General features: G+C 55.7%; 1 protein-coding gene across 2 annotated transcripts in view; it reads left to right on the top strand.

Moving 5' to 3' along the window:
* RANBP3 (RAN binding protein 3) overlaps positions 1–13,002 on the top strand; it is a 50,768-nt gene that overhangs the window by 36,315 nt on the left and 1,451 nt on the right. For both annotated transcript variants that reach the window (XM_018050921.1, XM_018050920.1), the window contains 11 exons: positions 944–1,009; positions 1,820–1,912; positions 3,057–3,175; positions 4,226–4,342; positions 6,032–6,135; positions 7,159–7,237; positions 8,257–8,359; positions 8,770–8,879; positions 10,608–10,728; positions 12,388–12,530; positions 12,816–12,999. In XM_018050921.1, the coding sequence (XP_017906410.1) occupies positions 944–1,009; positions 1,820–1,912; positions 3,057–3,175; positions 4,226–4,342; positions 6,032–6,135; positions 7,159–7,237; positions 8,257–8,359; positions 8,770–8,879; positions 10,608–10,728; positions 12,388–12,530; positions 12,816–12,999 (1,239 nt within the window). The remainder of the gene's footprint in view (positions 1–943; positions 1,010–1,819; positions 1,913–3,056; positions 3,176–4,225; positions 4,343–6,031; positions 6,136–7,158; positions 7,238–8,256; positions 8,360–8,769; positions 8,880–10,607; positions 10,729–12,387; positions 12,531–12,815; positions 13,000–13,002) is intronic.

Raw genomic sequence — 13,002 nt, 5'->3', positions numbered from 1 at the left:
TGTTTTATAGTTCTTATTGGTTACATTTATTCCCAGGTACTATATTCTGTGCTGTTATAAGTGGAGTTTTTTTTTCTCAACTTCATTTTTGGATTATTCACCGCTCGTGTCTAATAACACACACATGATTTCTGTGTATTGAGCTTGTAGCGACCCGAAAAGGTTTTTTTTCCCATGGGTTGGACCTTAGCACAAAAGTGAGGCCGTCCCTTGACTTTTCTGGGGACAGACTATCCTGTCGGAACCACGAGGCTTTCTACTGACCCTTCTGGTCAGGAGTGGTGTTAGCCTGTCTCCCCCGCTCCCTAAGGTAGGCCAGTCACGAGGATACAGAGTGAAGGAGTCTGGGTGCCCCGGTGGCTGAGCTGAACCGGGCTCTGAGCCTTGGCTGTCAGTCCCAGACCCCATCCTCAGAAGGCCCCCTCCTTCTCCCGGGCCTTCCTGGCACATCTGGAGAGAGCAAGCCTGCCGTCGGCCTCCTTTGATCTTTCACCACAGAAAACCGTATCTCATTTCCCGGACATCTGCTGTAATGCAGAACTTTTCCTGATAGCAGTGTGTCCTCCAGGATAGTGAGCTGGGTCCCAGGGAGGGCCAGTCTTCTGGGGCTCCCTGATTGTCCTTGGGGCCCTCAGCCCCTGCAGGCAGCTGGGTAGACAGGCAGAGGCCTGACCAGTCCTGCACTCACCCTGCAGTCTCTGCTGCCAGCAGTTCTCCTAGAGCCAGCACTGCCTGCGGCCCTCCGGCCTCCTCCCTGGGCTGCCCCATAGACGGGACTGGACTACCCTCTGCTTCTCTGTTTGAACTTGGAAATATTTGCCCTGGTTCTCCAGGCTCACGGCCACTGAAGCCCAGACTGCAGGCCTTGGCCGCCCCAGGTCCCTCCGGCTTTGTTGCTCTGCCCCAGCAGGCCCGCTTTCCATCTTCTGTTTTGTGCTTGTAGAGGAAAAGAGCAGTGGGTTCCGGTTGAAGCCACCGACGCTGATCCATGGCCAGGCCCCTAGTGCAGGTGGGTGTCTGCCATTGAGGAGGCGTGCAGGGCAGCAGCCTCCCAAGTGCCGGTGCGTGCTGGGCTCCCTCTCCTGACACTTGAGCACCGAGAGTGCCCTCAGATCAGGAGGTGCTCCGTCCAATGAGCCCGCTGCCCGGAGGGGGAGGAGGCGGGGAAGGGTAGGCTCGGCTTGGGGTGGGGCGTTCAGGCTCTGTGCACGGCAGTCCTCAGTCATCGGACTATCTTCCCAGAGCATTCTGGCCACAGCGTTAACCCAGAGTAGCAGAGTGGCCGTGAGTGAGCGGGGCCCAGGCTGGTGCCATCCACATCCAGTGGGGAACCCGTGCAGGGCCGGGGACGTTCTCGTGGTCTTTGCCCCGTGTTTGGCAGAGGGATCTTCTCAACGTGGCATTTTGAGAAGCACATGTAAGGGGTACCTTTACGTGACCCCTTGTGGAGTCCTAAACTCTGAGAGGTCAACCATGCCTTCACTGCTTTCCCCTCACCGTCTGCCCTTGACCCGCAAGACCAGCTGTCCTTTGGCTCCCCTGTAGTATTACCATACTCCCTGGATTAATCTACAGGCAAGATCTGTTTCACGGAGTGTTTTATTGAGCCATGTATAAAAAGAACAAGCTGGAATGTGTGTCTAACTGTAAAGAAAATACCTTGAATTTTCTTTCTTTACTGTACTTCCTGTAAAGCCCAGCCTAGGAGGGACATCACGTGGGGCACTGGGGGTACTTCTACAAGTGCCTGAGCGTGGGGGTGGGGACACTCCTGCCCGTGGGGTCGGAGGGACCAGGGCAAGCCAGCCTGTGTCACCAGGTCTGCCGAGCCAAAAGCCCAAGGAGCAGCAGCGCAGCGTGCTTCGCCCGGCAGTGTTACAGGCCCCGCAGCCAAAGGCGCTCTCACAGACAGGTGAGTCACGGCCCCGAGCCAGGCTTGCACAGGAGGGTACAGTCACTGTCCCTGCTGCGGAGCCAAGGCTCCCAAGAGCCAGGGCCCACCCCGGGTGCGCAGCTCAGCCCTGTGCATCTCCAAGCCTGGAGGAGTGACCTGATTAGAGGTAGTCTCACCTCACTCCCCAAGCTCGAGATGTAACTCCTAAGCCATGTTTCTGTTATATCCGCATACCAGGTGTGCTTTGCAGTTGATCTGTAATTTTTTAATCACGATGGGCTTTTTTTCTTAATCTTTCCCTGCAATTTAAGAACTCCTCATCAGGAACAGTGCTACAGCCCACCTGGGAGGAGCAGTTGGTATTTATGAAGAGTTTTAATTACATGGAAAATTGTTTGATCTAACACTGAACAAAGCCAGATTTGAAGTTGTACAAGTCACATAGTTGCAACTACTTAAAAGGGAAAAGTGAAATGTTAGTCACTCAGTTGTGTCTGACTCTTACGACCCCATGGACTGTAGCCTGCCAGGCTCCTTTGTCTGTGAGATTCTCTAACCAAGAATACTAGAGTGGGTTGCCATGCCCTCTTCCAGGGGGTGTTCCCGACCCAGGGATCAAACCCACATGTCCTGCATTGCAGGTAGATTCTTTTAACGTCTGAGCCACCAGGGAGAGGAGTGCATAGAAAAAAACACTTTATTAGTAAAACTAGTTTTATAAATTTTATAACTATTCCCCAAATACGTTCTCTTTTTTGTTTCTTATTAGTAGTATGTCTAAATAAACTGAAAATTCATAGGGTTCTTTGTAGAATTAACAATAATAGAGTCTCAGTTTTGTGAGGTTTTCATTTGGTATTTGGGTTTTTCTAACCTAAGAATTTGTGATTTTCAGTATTGACTCCATATCATTTTTCTTTAAGCATGGTTATCTTTTCAATTTTCTCGCTGTATTCCGTAGCATGTAGGATCTGAGTTCCCCAACTGGGGATCAAACCCGGGCCCCCAACAATGGAAGAACAGGGTCCTAACCACTGGACCCCCAAGGAAGGCCCAGATCCTGTCCTTTGAAAAAAAGAGTCCACTGTTGGGCCCCAGTGGTAGGAAGGGGCAGTAGAGGTGGTCTAACCTCTGAGACGCCCTCCGTCTTTTTTCCCCACAGTCCCGAGCAGTGGCACCAACGGGGTCAGCATCCCAGCAGACTGCGCAGGGGCAGCAACATCAGCCTTGCCTGACAACCCAGCCCGGAGAAGTCCATCTGATGAGGCGCCAGCACTTGAGGTCTGTCCTCAGTGGGGCAGGAAGCGCGCCACCTGCGAGGCCTCTCGGGATACAGCTGAGCTCGTGGGCTGTGGGCCACTTTGGGCCGTGTCCGAGCTGGCCTGTTCTCAGGCTGCCTGATTTGCCCGGAGGGATCCTTGGGTAACCACAGCTGACTGACCAAGTCACCAGGCTGCCAGGACCCCATGCTTGGTTCTGAGAGAAATGGGCCACAAGCAGGGCTGTGCCACTGAGGGGGTCTGCGTCTCTCCACGGAGAGCTGTCTCCTCACCCTCTCGCACAGACAAGCAGCTCCTAGGGATTTGTACACGCGCTCTGCTTCTGGTGGCAGAAGTGTGCCTGGGAGTTGGCTCAGAAATCGTTCTTTAGAAGAGAAGACGAGCTGTGGGATTCTATAGGCCAGATGTGTTTTCCTATAGCATTTCACAGCAGCTGGAAAATACGGGACATTTAATGAAGAGCCTGCCCTTGTGGTTGGCAAGTCAGACCTGAAACCCGAGCTGCAGTCACACATAACCCGAGGGTCCATGTGCAGAGACCGCTTGCACCCGTGTGTTTATTTCCACTCCATCCATTTGGGCAGATACAATGCTGCCTGGGCTTCTCCACCTCCCCGCCCACGCTCCCCACCCCCACCGGATGTTGAGGCTCAAATGGGGAAAATGAACATGTGCAATTCAGTCTTCATACGTCCCTGAGCCCCCCACCCTCCAACCACAGTCGGCAGAATTGGAAGAGGAATCGTTCCCACAGCCTACAGCTTCTCAGAAACTGGTGGCCGGGTCTCCAGGGCAGTGAGCTTGAGGAAGACCCAAAAGTGACCCCAGCCCACCCATCCTACTCCCCACCATCCTTCACCAGCATCCCCAGTGACAAGGGCACTGCCCAGAGCTTGCCCCATCCTAGGTGGTCTCCCCAGCACCCCCCACCCAAGGGCCTGCACCACAGGATTCATGCTGAGTAGATGTAGGGACGTGAGACAGCTCATCTCGCTTCCTAGGGGTGGGGTGTTCCTGCTTCTCAGCTATCCTGTTTGCTTGTTTTAACCAGGATAAGTCCCAGAGAAATGAGTCTAGCAATGCTTCCGAGGAGGAGAACTGTGAGAAGAAAGAGCAGGGGACCCAGCAGGCATTCGTGTTTGGGCAGAACTTGAGGGACAGAGTGAAGGTAGGTGGTTGGAGAGCCCGGTGAGCTGGGGACTAGTGAAGCAACCCGCCTATGCCTCCCCCAGCTTCATTTTCCCAGAGATGGGGAGCGGGGCCGTGTCCAGGGTGACACCCTGCTGCGCTGCTGGCTGCGCACCACCCCCACCCCAGATTGTGGAGCTCGGCAGGGCTCCCGGCAGCCAGCCCCCTCATGCTCCAGGAACAAGGTCAGGGAGGTGACTGAGCCCTGACAGCTGATGTTTTTACGGCAAAGGAACGGGCAGATGTTAGTGTCTGATGCTTTCAGCGTCTCCAGAGACTCTTATCCTTACTGAAGAGTTCTCAGCACTGGCAGTGTTTAGATTGGATCCTTCTTACTTCCGGGAGGCGTATCCTGGGCACTGAGGGTGTTCCCCAGCCCCGCCCTCTGGATGCCTTTCCCTGCCAGTGGTGACCACAGGAAGCATTCCCGAGAGTGCTGACCCCGGGGGCTTCATCACCCCCAGTGAAAGCTGCCGCCATTTGTTTTCAGGTAGGACAGCTGGGACGATGCTTTGTTCTCTCCCCAGAAGGCAGCAGGCTCTGCCCTTCCTGGCTGCCCCCAGCTGTGTTGGTCTGCTCTGGGAGCTTTGAGTCGGGGGTAGGGAGCTTGTGGCCATGGCAGGGGCTCTCATTTGGGGACCCCGCTCTCTGGCCCTCTGGGAGACCTGTCCCAGCCCTGGATGTAGAAGGTCCGTCTGCACCATGTGCATCAGCTCATCAGGCAGGAGCTTCTGGAGGCTGGGTCTGGGGACAGCAGTCATTGTCACAACTGGAGGGTAGGTGCACTGATGCTGAGTAGGTGGAGGCTAGAGCCGCTGACCAACACACTGCAGTGCCCAGGATGCCCCCTCCCCACTCAGGGACCCAGCTAGGTGCGGGGTCAGTGGTGTGGAGAGTGGGGAGCCCTGAGGTGAGGAGACGAGAGTCTGGGGTGCAGGGAAGGTGTCCAGCCGCACTAGCTGCTTCCTTCTTTTGGTGCCCGCTGTCCAACAGAAGCACGGATGCCCCCAGAGACACAGAAGTAGGTGTTGATGTTGCACAGCTTTCGGCAAAATAACGAGTCCCTTGGCAGCCGCTCCCTTTCCGGAGCAGGAAGGAGGAAAAGAGAGACCTGGGCCTTCAGGTCGAGTCTTCCATGCTGCCTTGAGATTGGGGTGGGGCGGCGTCTCATGGAGGCCCCTGGGTCTCAGGGCCACATCCTGGCTTCTGCATGGAGAATGACCTGAAGGTGTGGTTTCTTAACCCCTCTGAGCCTCTGCTTCCTCTCTCAGAACACAGTCGCTAACACCCACCTCACAGTGTTCCCAGGAGAATTGCATTGGAGAATGTGTTTAACCAGGGCAGCACGACAGTTGGCATAAAAGAAGCCTCAAGAAATGAGGCTTCTGTTTATGATGAACCCTTAAATATATGAAATTTGTACATGATCTGTAATCTCTTGGTGCAGAAGCATTGGTGGAAAATGCTAACAGGTTGCCAGCCCGAGTGTTTCTTTAAACGGAGGAGAAAAGGCTTCCTAGCATGGACTGTTTTTACATCTTAACTGTAACCCCCAGAACGCATGCATGTAGATGGAGCTGTGTGTCGGCACAGGGCCTGTGCAGATGGGCTGAGCTGCTGAGGCCCTGAACATGCCGTCCCCTGAACAGTGTTTTCCCTCATTTCCCAGTTGATCAATGAGAACACTGAAGTGGCAGACATGGAGAACGCCGGACACCCCAGTTCAGAGACGCCAGCTGCGACCAACTACTTCCTTCAGTATATCAGCTCCAGGTGTGCGCCTCGGGCTGGGGCCTAGCCTTGCTCGGGGAAGCCTCTGCCTCAGGGGGACCCACAGTCACCCACTGTCCCTGGACCAGCCCAGTCCTTCCTTGGGAGGGTGGGGGGCCCAGGCAGCCAAACCAGTCACCTCCAGCCCTCCTTCCCTACTTGGTCGGGGGGTGGGGGGCACTGCAGTGGACAGCTGAGGTAGGACTGCAGTCCTGTGGGGTTGTCCAGCCCATCCTGGAAGTGGCCTCTGTCACCAGGTGCTGGATCCGGGCTCCCTGTTGGCTCTGCTGGCAGGGACATTCACCCACAGCCTGGCTGCTGGGGTATCTGGGGAGGAAGGCACACCCTGCCTGGGAGTTGGGCCAGCAGAGCAGGCACCATGCAGACGCCAGCCTCCAAGAGGCCTGGCGGGATCAGTGACCTGCTGTTCGGCAGCCTGGCCCCCAGTTAGTGGAGCACATCAGTTGTTTTAAGACATGTTTTATGCACCTCAGTGTTTCCCACATTGGGAGGCGCGTGCAGCCTATGATGTCTTAACCTGGATGAAGTTTGACAGCTGTGGCAGCGGCCATTTGCCGAGCGCTCCCTGAGGGCCGTCCTTTGTCACCCACCCGCAGCCTGGTAGGAGGTGTCACCTCCTTGGTGTGGGGCCGGGGGAGGGGCCCAGAGAGCTGCACCACGTCTCAGAGGCATGTTTTCGGGGAGTGGGCAGATGGCCCCTGCACTCAGCCTCTCTGTGATGGTGCCCTCCTCCGGGGCCTGGGGAGATGGGCGTCCGGTGTGTCTCACAGTGACTAAGCAGTTGGTGCCAGGCAACTGGAGCCAAAGGTTCCTGTTTGCCTCCCAGTGGGGCCCAACCCAGAGCCTGTGGGGTCCTGTCCCTGGCGAGGCAGACCGGCCCACTTGGCCTTGCGGGGCCTCGGCTGCTTTCTGCTCCAGCCGTGCGTATTGTGTGTGCAGGCGTGCACACCGCTGGCCTTGTGTCCCTGACGCCCCACACTCACTCAGAGTGTATCTCCTCTGCAGCTTAGAGAATGCAACCAACAGTGCCGACGCCGCCAGCAGCAAATTCGTGTTTGGCCAGAACATGAGTGAGCGCGTGCTGGTGAGTGACCCCGTGGAGATGATCCTTGGGGCCCAGAGACTTCCAGAGCCACCCGCAGGTCACAGGGGCACATGGGGTGTGCCTGCTGTGACATTAGAGTGCTTTCTTTTGCCGAGTAAGAGAAAGAAGATCCAACTCAGACTCAGCCTAAACAGCGTGCGGGGCCAGGAGGGACAGACCTGGAGGCCCAGGGAGGCTCTGCGGGAGCCTGGGTTGCACTTCCTGTCATTGCTCATCTCAGGGCAAGTGGGGCAGCTGGCGGCCAGAGCCCTCAGCTGTGTGCTGCTGGGACCACCACAAGCCACCTCTGACGCCAGGGGAGGGTGGCCCCACCCCGACTGTGAGGCCACAGCACGGAGTGGTTGGTGGGGGTGTCACCCTCGGACAGGCCCCCACAGTGTCCCCTGCACCCATAACACATACCTCGGGTCGTCTTCTGGCCCAGGATGGGCGTCTAGAATTGTTACCTGCTTCCTTATTTTTTCCTTTTATTCCCCCAACCACACATTCCCACCCTCGTTGTATCCATTTGTGAGGGTGGCTCAGGTGCTGGTGGGGGCTCACCTGACTCCGGGCACCTTGATCTCTGTGTTGATTATGCTGAGGAACTCCCTGCTGCTTTTCTTGAGTATCGGTAGTGTCCTTTTTCGATTACAATGAAGTAGTCAAAGAATTGCCTCACAGACCAAGGTGACCAGGTGGCCTGTGGTCAGTTAGTGGCCCCCGCCTCCTGGTGATGCCAGAGAGGTTCCAGAGGCAGTTCACGTACAACGTCCAGGGCAGGCCTATGTCTAGGGTGTCGTCCGAGGATGCTCAGCGAGCGCTGACTGGAAAGGGGCTGGGGCTGGGCAGCTCCCCAGGCTCCCAAGAGGGAAGCTGGCTGAGAGAAACCCTCTGCCCAGAAGAGAACGTGCCGAGAGCCACCTCCCAGCAGAGGGGCCTCCTGTCCGCAGTGGTCAGCCCACTGGGACCACCTCCCCACATACCCACCTTCTTCTGTATACCTTCACTCCCCACAGAGCCCACCCAAGTTAAATGAACTCAGCTCAGATGCCAACAGAGAAAACACAGCAGCAGAGTCTGGATCCGAGTCCTCGTCCCAGGAGGCCACCCCTGAGAAAGGTAGGCCTTGGTCCTGTCCCAGGAGGGTGGCCGGGGACACTGTGAACTGCAGCCATGAGTGCGGGCATCCAGTTAGCAGAAGGGGGCTTGGCCAGCTCAGGACAGCCAGGCCCAGGCACTGCCTGGTGACCCAGAATGGGGTGAGGTGTCTGTCCCCGACCGAGGTGGCTGAGGGGGTACTCTTCAGCACCCTCAGAGGTCTCGCTATCTTCTGTTCTCCCTGGAGCTAGGAGAGTGGGAACCGGAGCTGTGCTGGCCGCTCCTGGCAGAGTCACAGGGTGCGTTAGCAGGGTCCCCTGTGGGCCAAGGTGTGGCTCCCAGAGGCACTGGCCCCCTTGGGGTGTCCCATGCGGTACACCGTCCCCCCGGCCAAGTTCATAGTCAGTGGCGTTGAGCTAATCACTTTGCAGAGTCCCTGGCTGAGTCAGCAGCCGCCTACACCAAGGCAACGGCGCGGAAGTGCCTGCTAGAGAAGGTAGAGGTCATCACCGGGGAGGAGGCCGAGAGCAACGTGCTGCAGGTGAGTGCCCACCTGCTTGTGCCGCACGGTCTGTCTCAAGACAAAGTACAGACCTGAAACAGACACTTCTTCCTGTCGCCCGCTTAGCAGCTCTGACTGTCTTGTCCCAGTGTGCTGTGTCCTCTTAGCCCAAACTTCACGGCCCTCCTGCCACGTCCCCACGGTCCTCCCTTTCTGGGGAGGCAGGTCAGGGCGGTAGGGCTCCATCTGCCCTTCATCCTTCCACACGTACCCGAATGTGTGTCTGTAAACCACGTACATGTGGCTTTGGGGAGTTTTCTGTGGTACTGTTTATCCCTGCTCACAGGTTCATTTTACTATCAAGAGATGTTGACTTAACAAAGATCTACGGACTTCTTTCTGTAAAGGGTCACTTATGGTCTCTGTTGCACTTTTTTAAACATAAAACAGCTTTGTTGAGATACAGTGCACATGCTATGAAATTCACCTTTTTTAAAGTGTATAGTTCAGTGATTTTTAGCACATTCAGAAAGTTGTACAAATGTCATCACTGCTTTAGAACATTTTTGCCCCCAAAAAGAAGCCTTATGCCCATTGCCCTTCAGCAGTGATTTCTCCATCCCCCTCTCTGCCAGCCCCTGGCGACCACGAATCCTCTCTCGATGGATGTGCCTGTTCTGGGCATTTCATGTCAGCAGACTCATGCTGTGTTGTCTCTGGGGTCTGGTCTCTCTCACTGAGCAGCATGTTCTCAGGGTTCGTCCCTGTTGGAACATATGTCAGAGCCTCGTTCTTCATGACTGAGTGACTGTCCACTGTACAGATGGACCACGTTTGCTCATCCCATCTCCTGTTGGTGGACACCTGCTTTGTTTGCACTTTGGGGGAATTAATGATACCCCATGAACACTCGCGGAGAAGGCAGTGGCACCCCACTCCAGTACTCCTGCCTGGAAAATCCCATGGGTGGAGGAGCCTGGTGGGCTGCAGTCCATGGGGTCGCTAAGAGTCAGACACGACTGAGCGACTTCACTTTCACTTTTCACTTTCATGCATTGGAGAAGGAAATGGCAACCCACTCCAGTGTTCTTGCCTCGAGAATCCCAGGGACGGGGGAGCCTGATGGCCTGCCATCTATGGGGTCGCACAGAGTCGGACACAACTGAAGCGGCTTAGCAGCAGCAGCAGCATGAACACTCGTGTACAGGTTTCTCAGTGCACACCTGCTTCACTCTTCTTGGGTAGATCCTTACAAGTGGGATTTCTGGGCTGTGTGGTAAGTCCGTGTTTAACGCTTTAAAGGACAGTTTTCCACAGCGGCTGCACCAGTTGCCATTTCCATCGGCGAGGTGTGAGGGTTCTGCTTTCTCCACATCCTCCAGCACCTGTTTCCATCTGTCCTTTGGTTACAGCCATCCTAGTGAGTGTGACGTGGTATCACATTGTGGATTTTTTATCTTTTTATTTACTTGGTTATGTCTGGTCTTAGCCGCCCTATAACATGTAGGATCTTAGTTCCCCGAGCAGGGGTGAACCTGTGTCCCCTGTACTGGAAGACAGATTCTTAACCGTAGGACCACCAGAGAGGTCCCCCACATTGTGGTTTTGATTTGCATTTCCATAGTGATTTTTTTTAATACTCTTCTGAAAATGTGAAATCCATTTTAGCTTGAAAGCAGGACAGAAAAGTGGCGAAGGGCCAGACGTGTCCCCTGGGCCATGGCTTGTTGAACCTGGTGGTTCATGCGCGTTCCCCTTGTGTTGCAGATCCAATGCAAGCTGTTTGTCTTTGACAAGACCTCGCAGTCGTGGGTGGAGAGAGGCCGGGGGCTGCTCAGACTCAACGACATGGCGTCAACTGACGACGGGACGTTGCAGTCCCGACTAGGTGAGCTGTGGCCGGGTTCCCGTGAGGGGCCTGGGGGATTCGGGCCCCTGACGTGTGTCCATGGCCAGCCCTCAACCTGAGGGACCCATCCCACCCAGCCCAGAGGCTCCCACTGCCAGTCCTTCTCTGATTCTCTTTCTGACTCTGAAAATAGATAAAAGGATTCAGCAGTTTTTGAACTTATTTTTCGATAATAAAAGTGCCAGTTGTTTTATGGTGGGAAAACAAAGAAATCAAACATCAGCTAAAACCTCTTTATGAAAAAGGGAAATCCCTGCTGAGAACGTTTGGGTAGATCCATTCCTGCTCTGTGGCCCTTTTTTAAGGAAGTGGGGCGATTCTGTCACCCTCTTACCCTCACTCTCTTTAGTGAGCATGTTCCTGTGTTGTTCCATTTGCCTTAAAACACGACTTAAAAAGTTCTTGAAAAACTTCCACATTAATATTCCACCGACTGAATATATTTTAGCCATTTCCCTTTTGATGGACGTTTGGGTTCCTAATTTTTCTTGACTCATAAATGATGTTTCCGGTACTATTTTTTACATGAATTTTGTTCCTGAAAGTATGATTGTTAAAAAAGTGTGTATGTGAGTGTGTTTGCATATGTGTGAGACATGTGTACTCATCTTTTTTTTTTTGTAAGTTATCCTTCCAAATTAAAAGTTGTCATCCGACTTTTACAGAAATGTTGATCCCTGGCCCAGGTGTAGCTCACACTGTGTCCTTTCAACGGTGTTCTATGTGCTTGGGCTCAGAACTGGAACAGAGATGGAAATGGCCCTCCTGTTCGGGCACAGGTCTTTGCACCCCTGCCCGTAGACATCCCTTTGTTTCTTTTCTAATTTTTCTAATGGAAACGTGCAAGCAGGGGGCAGAGAGGGCACAGGATTTCAAGACCCCAGGTCGTGGCTTATCCCCTGGTCATCAGGCTGTGGTCAGCTTCCTTGTAGCCATGCCCTCCCCTCCTCATTGAGGTCCTTTCTGGCCATGCCCTCCACACAGCCTTTGACCCTTGGCACAGACAGACCTTCCTTCAGAACTCACCTTGAGGGGTGAGGTGGGGGCACCTGGGTTGGGGTGACCACATCTAACCTGCTCCAGGTTTTCAAGGTTGGGGCGTAGACAGGAGGGTAGGCCGGGACAGGTCAAGCAGGATGACATTGGCCTCGGGCTGGCTGTGGGTGGAACTCAGGTCTCACCTGCGTTTCCGAGGGAAGGGTCTGTCCCAGGTTCTCTCCACCGAGTGCTGCCCTCAGCCATCTCCTGAGGGATGCACTGAGCAGCAGTCAGCCCCAGCATTTCCTCCTAGTGTTCAGCTCCTCCTCATGGGGCGGGAGCTGGACCTTGGCTTGTGGGTGACGACGGTCAGGGGGTGTCAGCTTCATGTGGCATGTCCCTAGTGTGCAGCCCACCCTCATGCCGCATGCCTCCTACTGCCCCCTAACTAACCCCTTTCCTAGGAAGCCCGTCCAGGCACCACTTCCACCCACTGCACTCACCTCGGTGGCAGGGGTGCCAGGGCTGCTGCTCGGCAGACGGGAGGGTGGGAGGCTGTCGTGGGATTTCTCCCTGGGATGTTGACTTTCCTGCAGGTGTGTCTGTTTTCCTGGGGTAGGGGGCGGGGGCGGGCAGGACTGACGTCCTCACTGGTTGCAGTGATGCGGACCCAGGGCAGCCTGCGACTGATCCTCAACACCAAGCTGTGGGCCCAAATGCAGATGGACAAGGCCAGCGAGAAGAGCATCCGCATCACGGCCATGGACACTGAGGACCAGGGCGTGAAGGTCTTCCTGATCTCGGTGAGCAGCCCCGGTAGAGGCCAGGCGGCTGCCAGGCACAAGCGGGCAGCTCCACGTCCAGCACCGGGCGCCCTGCACGGGGGCCTGGCCAGGGAGAGCAAGAGGCCTCCAGGGTCGGGAGGGCAAGACCTGCACCCACAGGAGCTTCTGTTTGCTGCCCCCAGGGTTTGTTGAGGAGGGAGGTCAGGCACCCCACTCCGAGTCCTGGCCTGGCTGGGGGCTTCATTGACTGAGGAGGGGTCTCCCCGAGAGGCCTAGTCACCTGGCCCTCCCCTCTGCCCCCAGGCCAGCTCCAAGGACACAGGCCAGCTGTATGCAGCCCTGCACCACCGCATCCTGGCCCTGCGTAGCCGCGTGGAGCAGGAGCAGGAGGCCAAGGCACCAGCCCCTGAGCCTGGGACCGCCCCATCCAACGAGGATGACAGTGATGACGACGATGTGCTGACCCCGTCGGGGGCCCCCACAGGCGGTG

Source organism: Capra hircus, chromosome 7 (assembly GCF_001704415.2).
Source record: "Capra hircus breed San Clemente chromosome 7, ASM170441v1, whole genome shotgun sequence".
Taxonomy (NCBI): domain Eukaryota; kingdom Metazoa; phylum Chordata; class Mammalia; order Artiodactyla; family Bovidae; genus Capra; species Capra hircus.
This window is presented reverse-complemented; position numbering and strand designations above follow the sequence as displayed.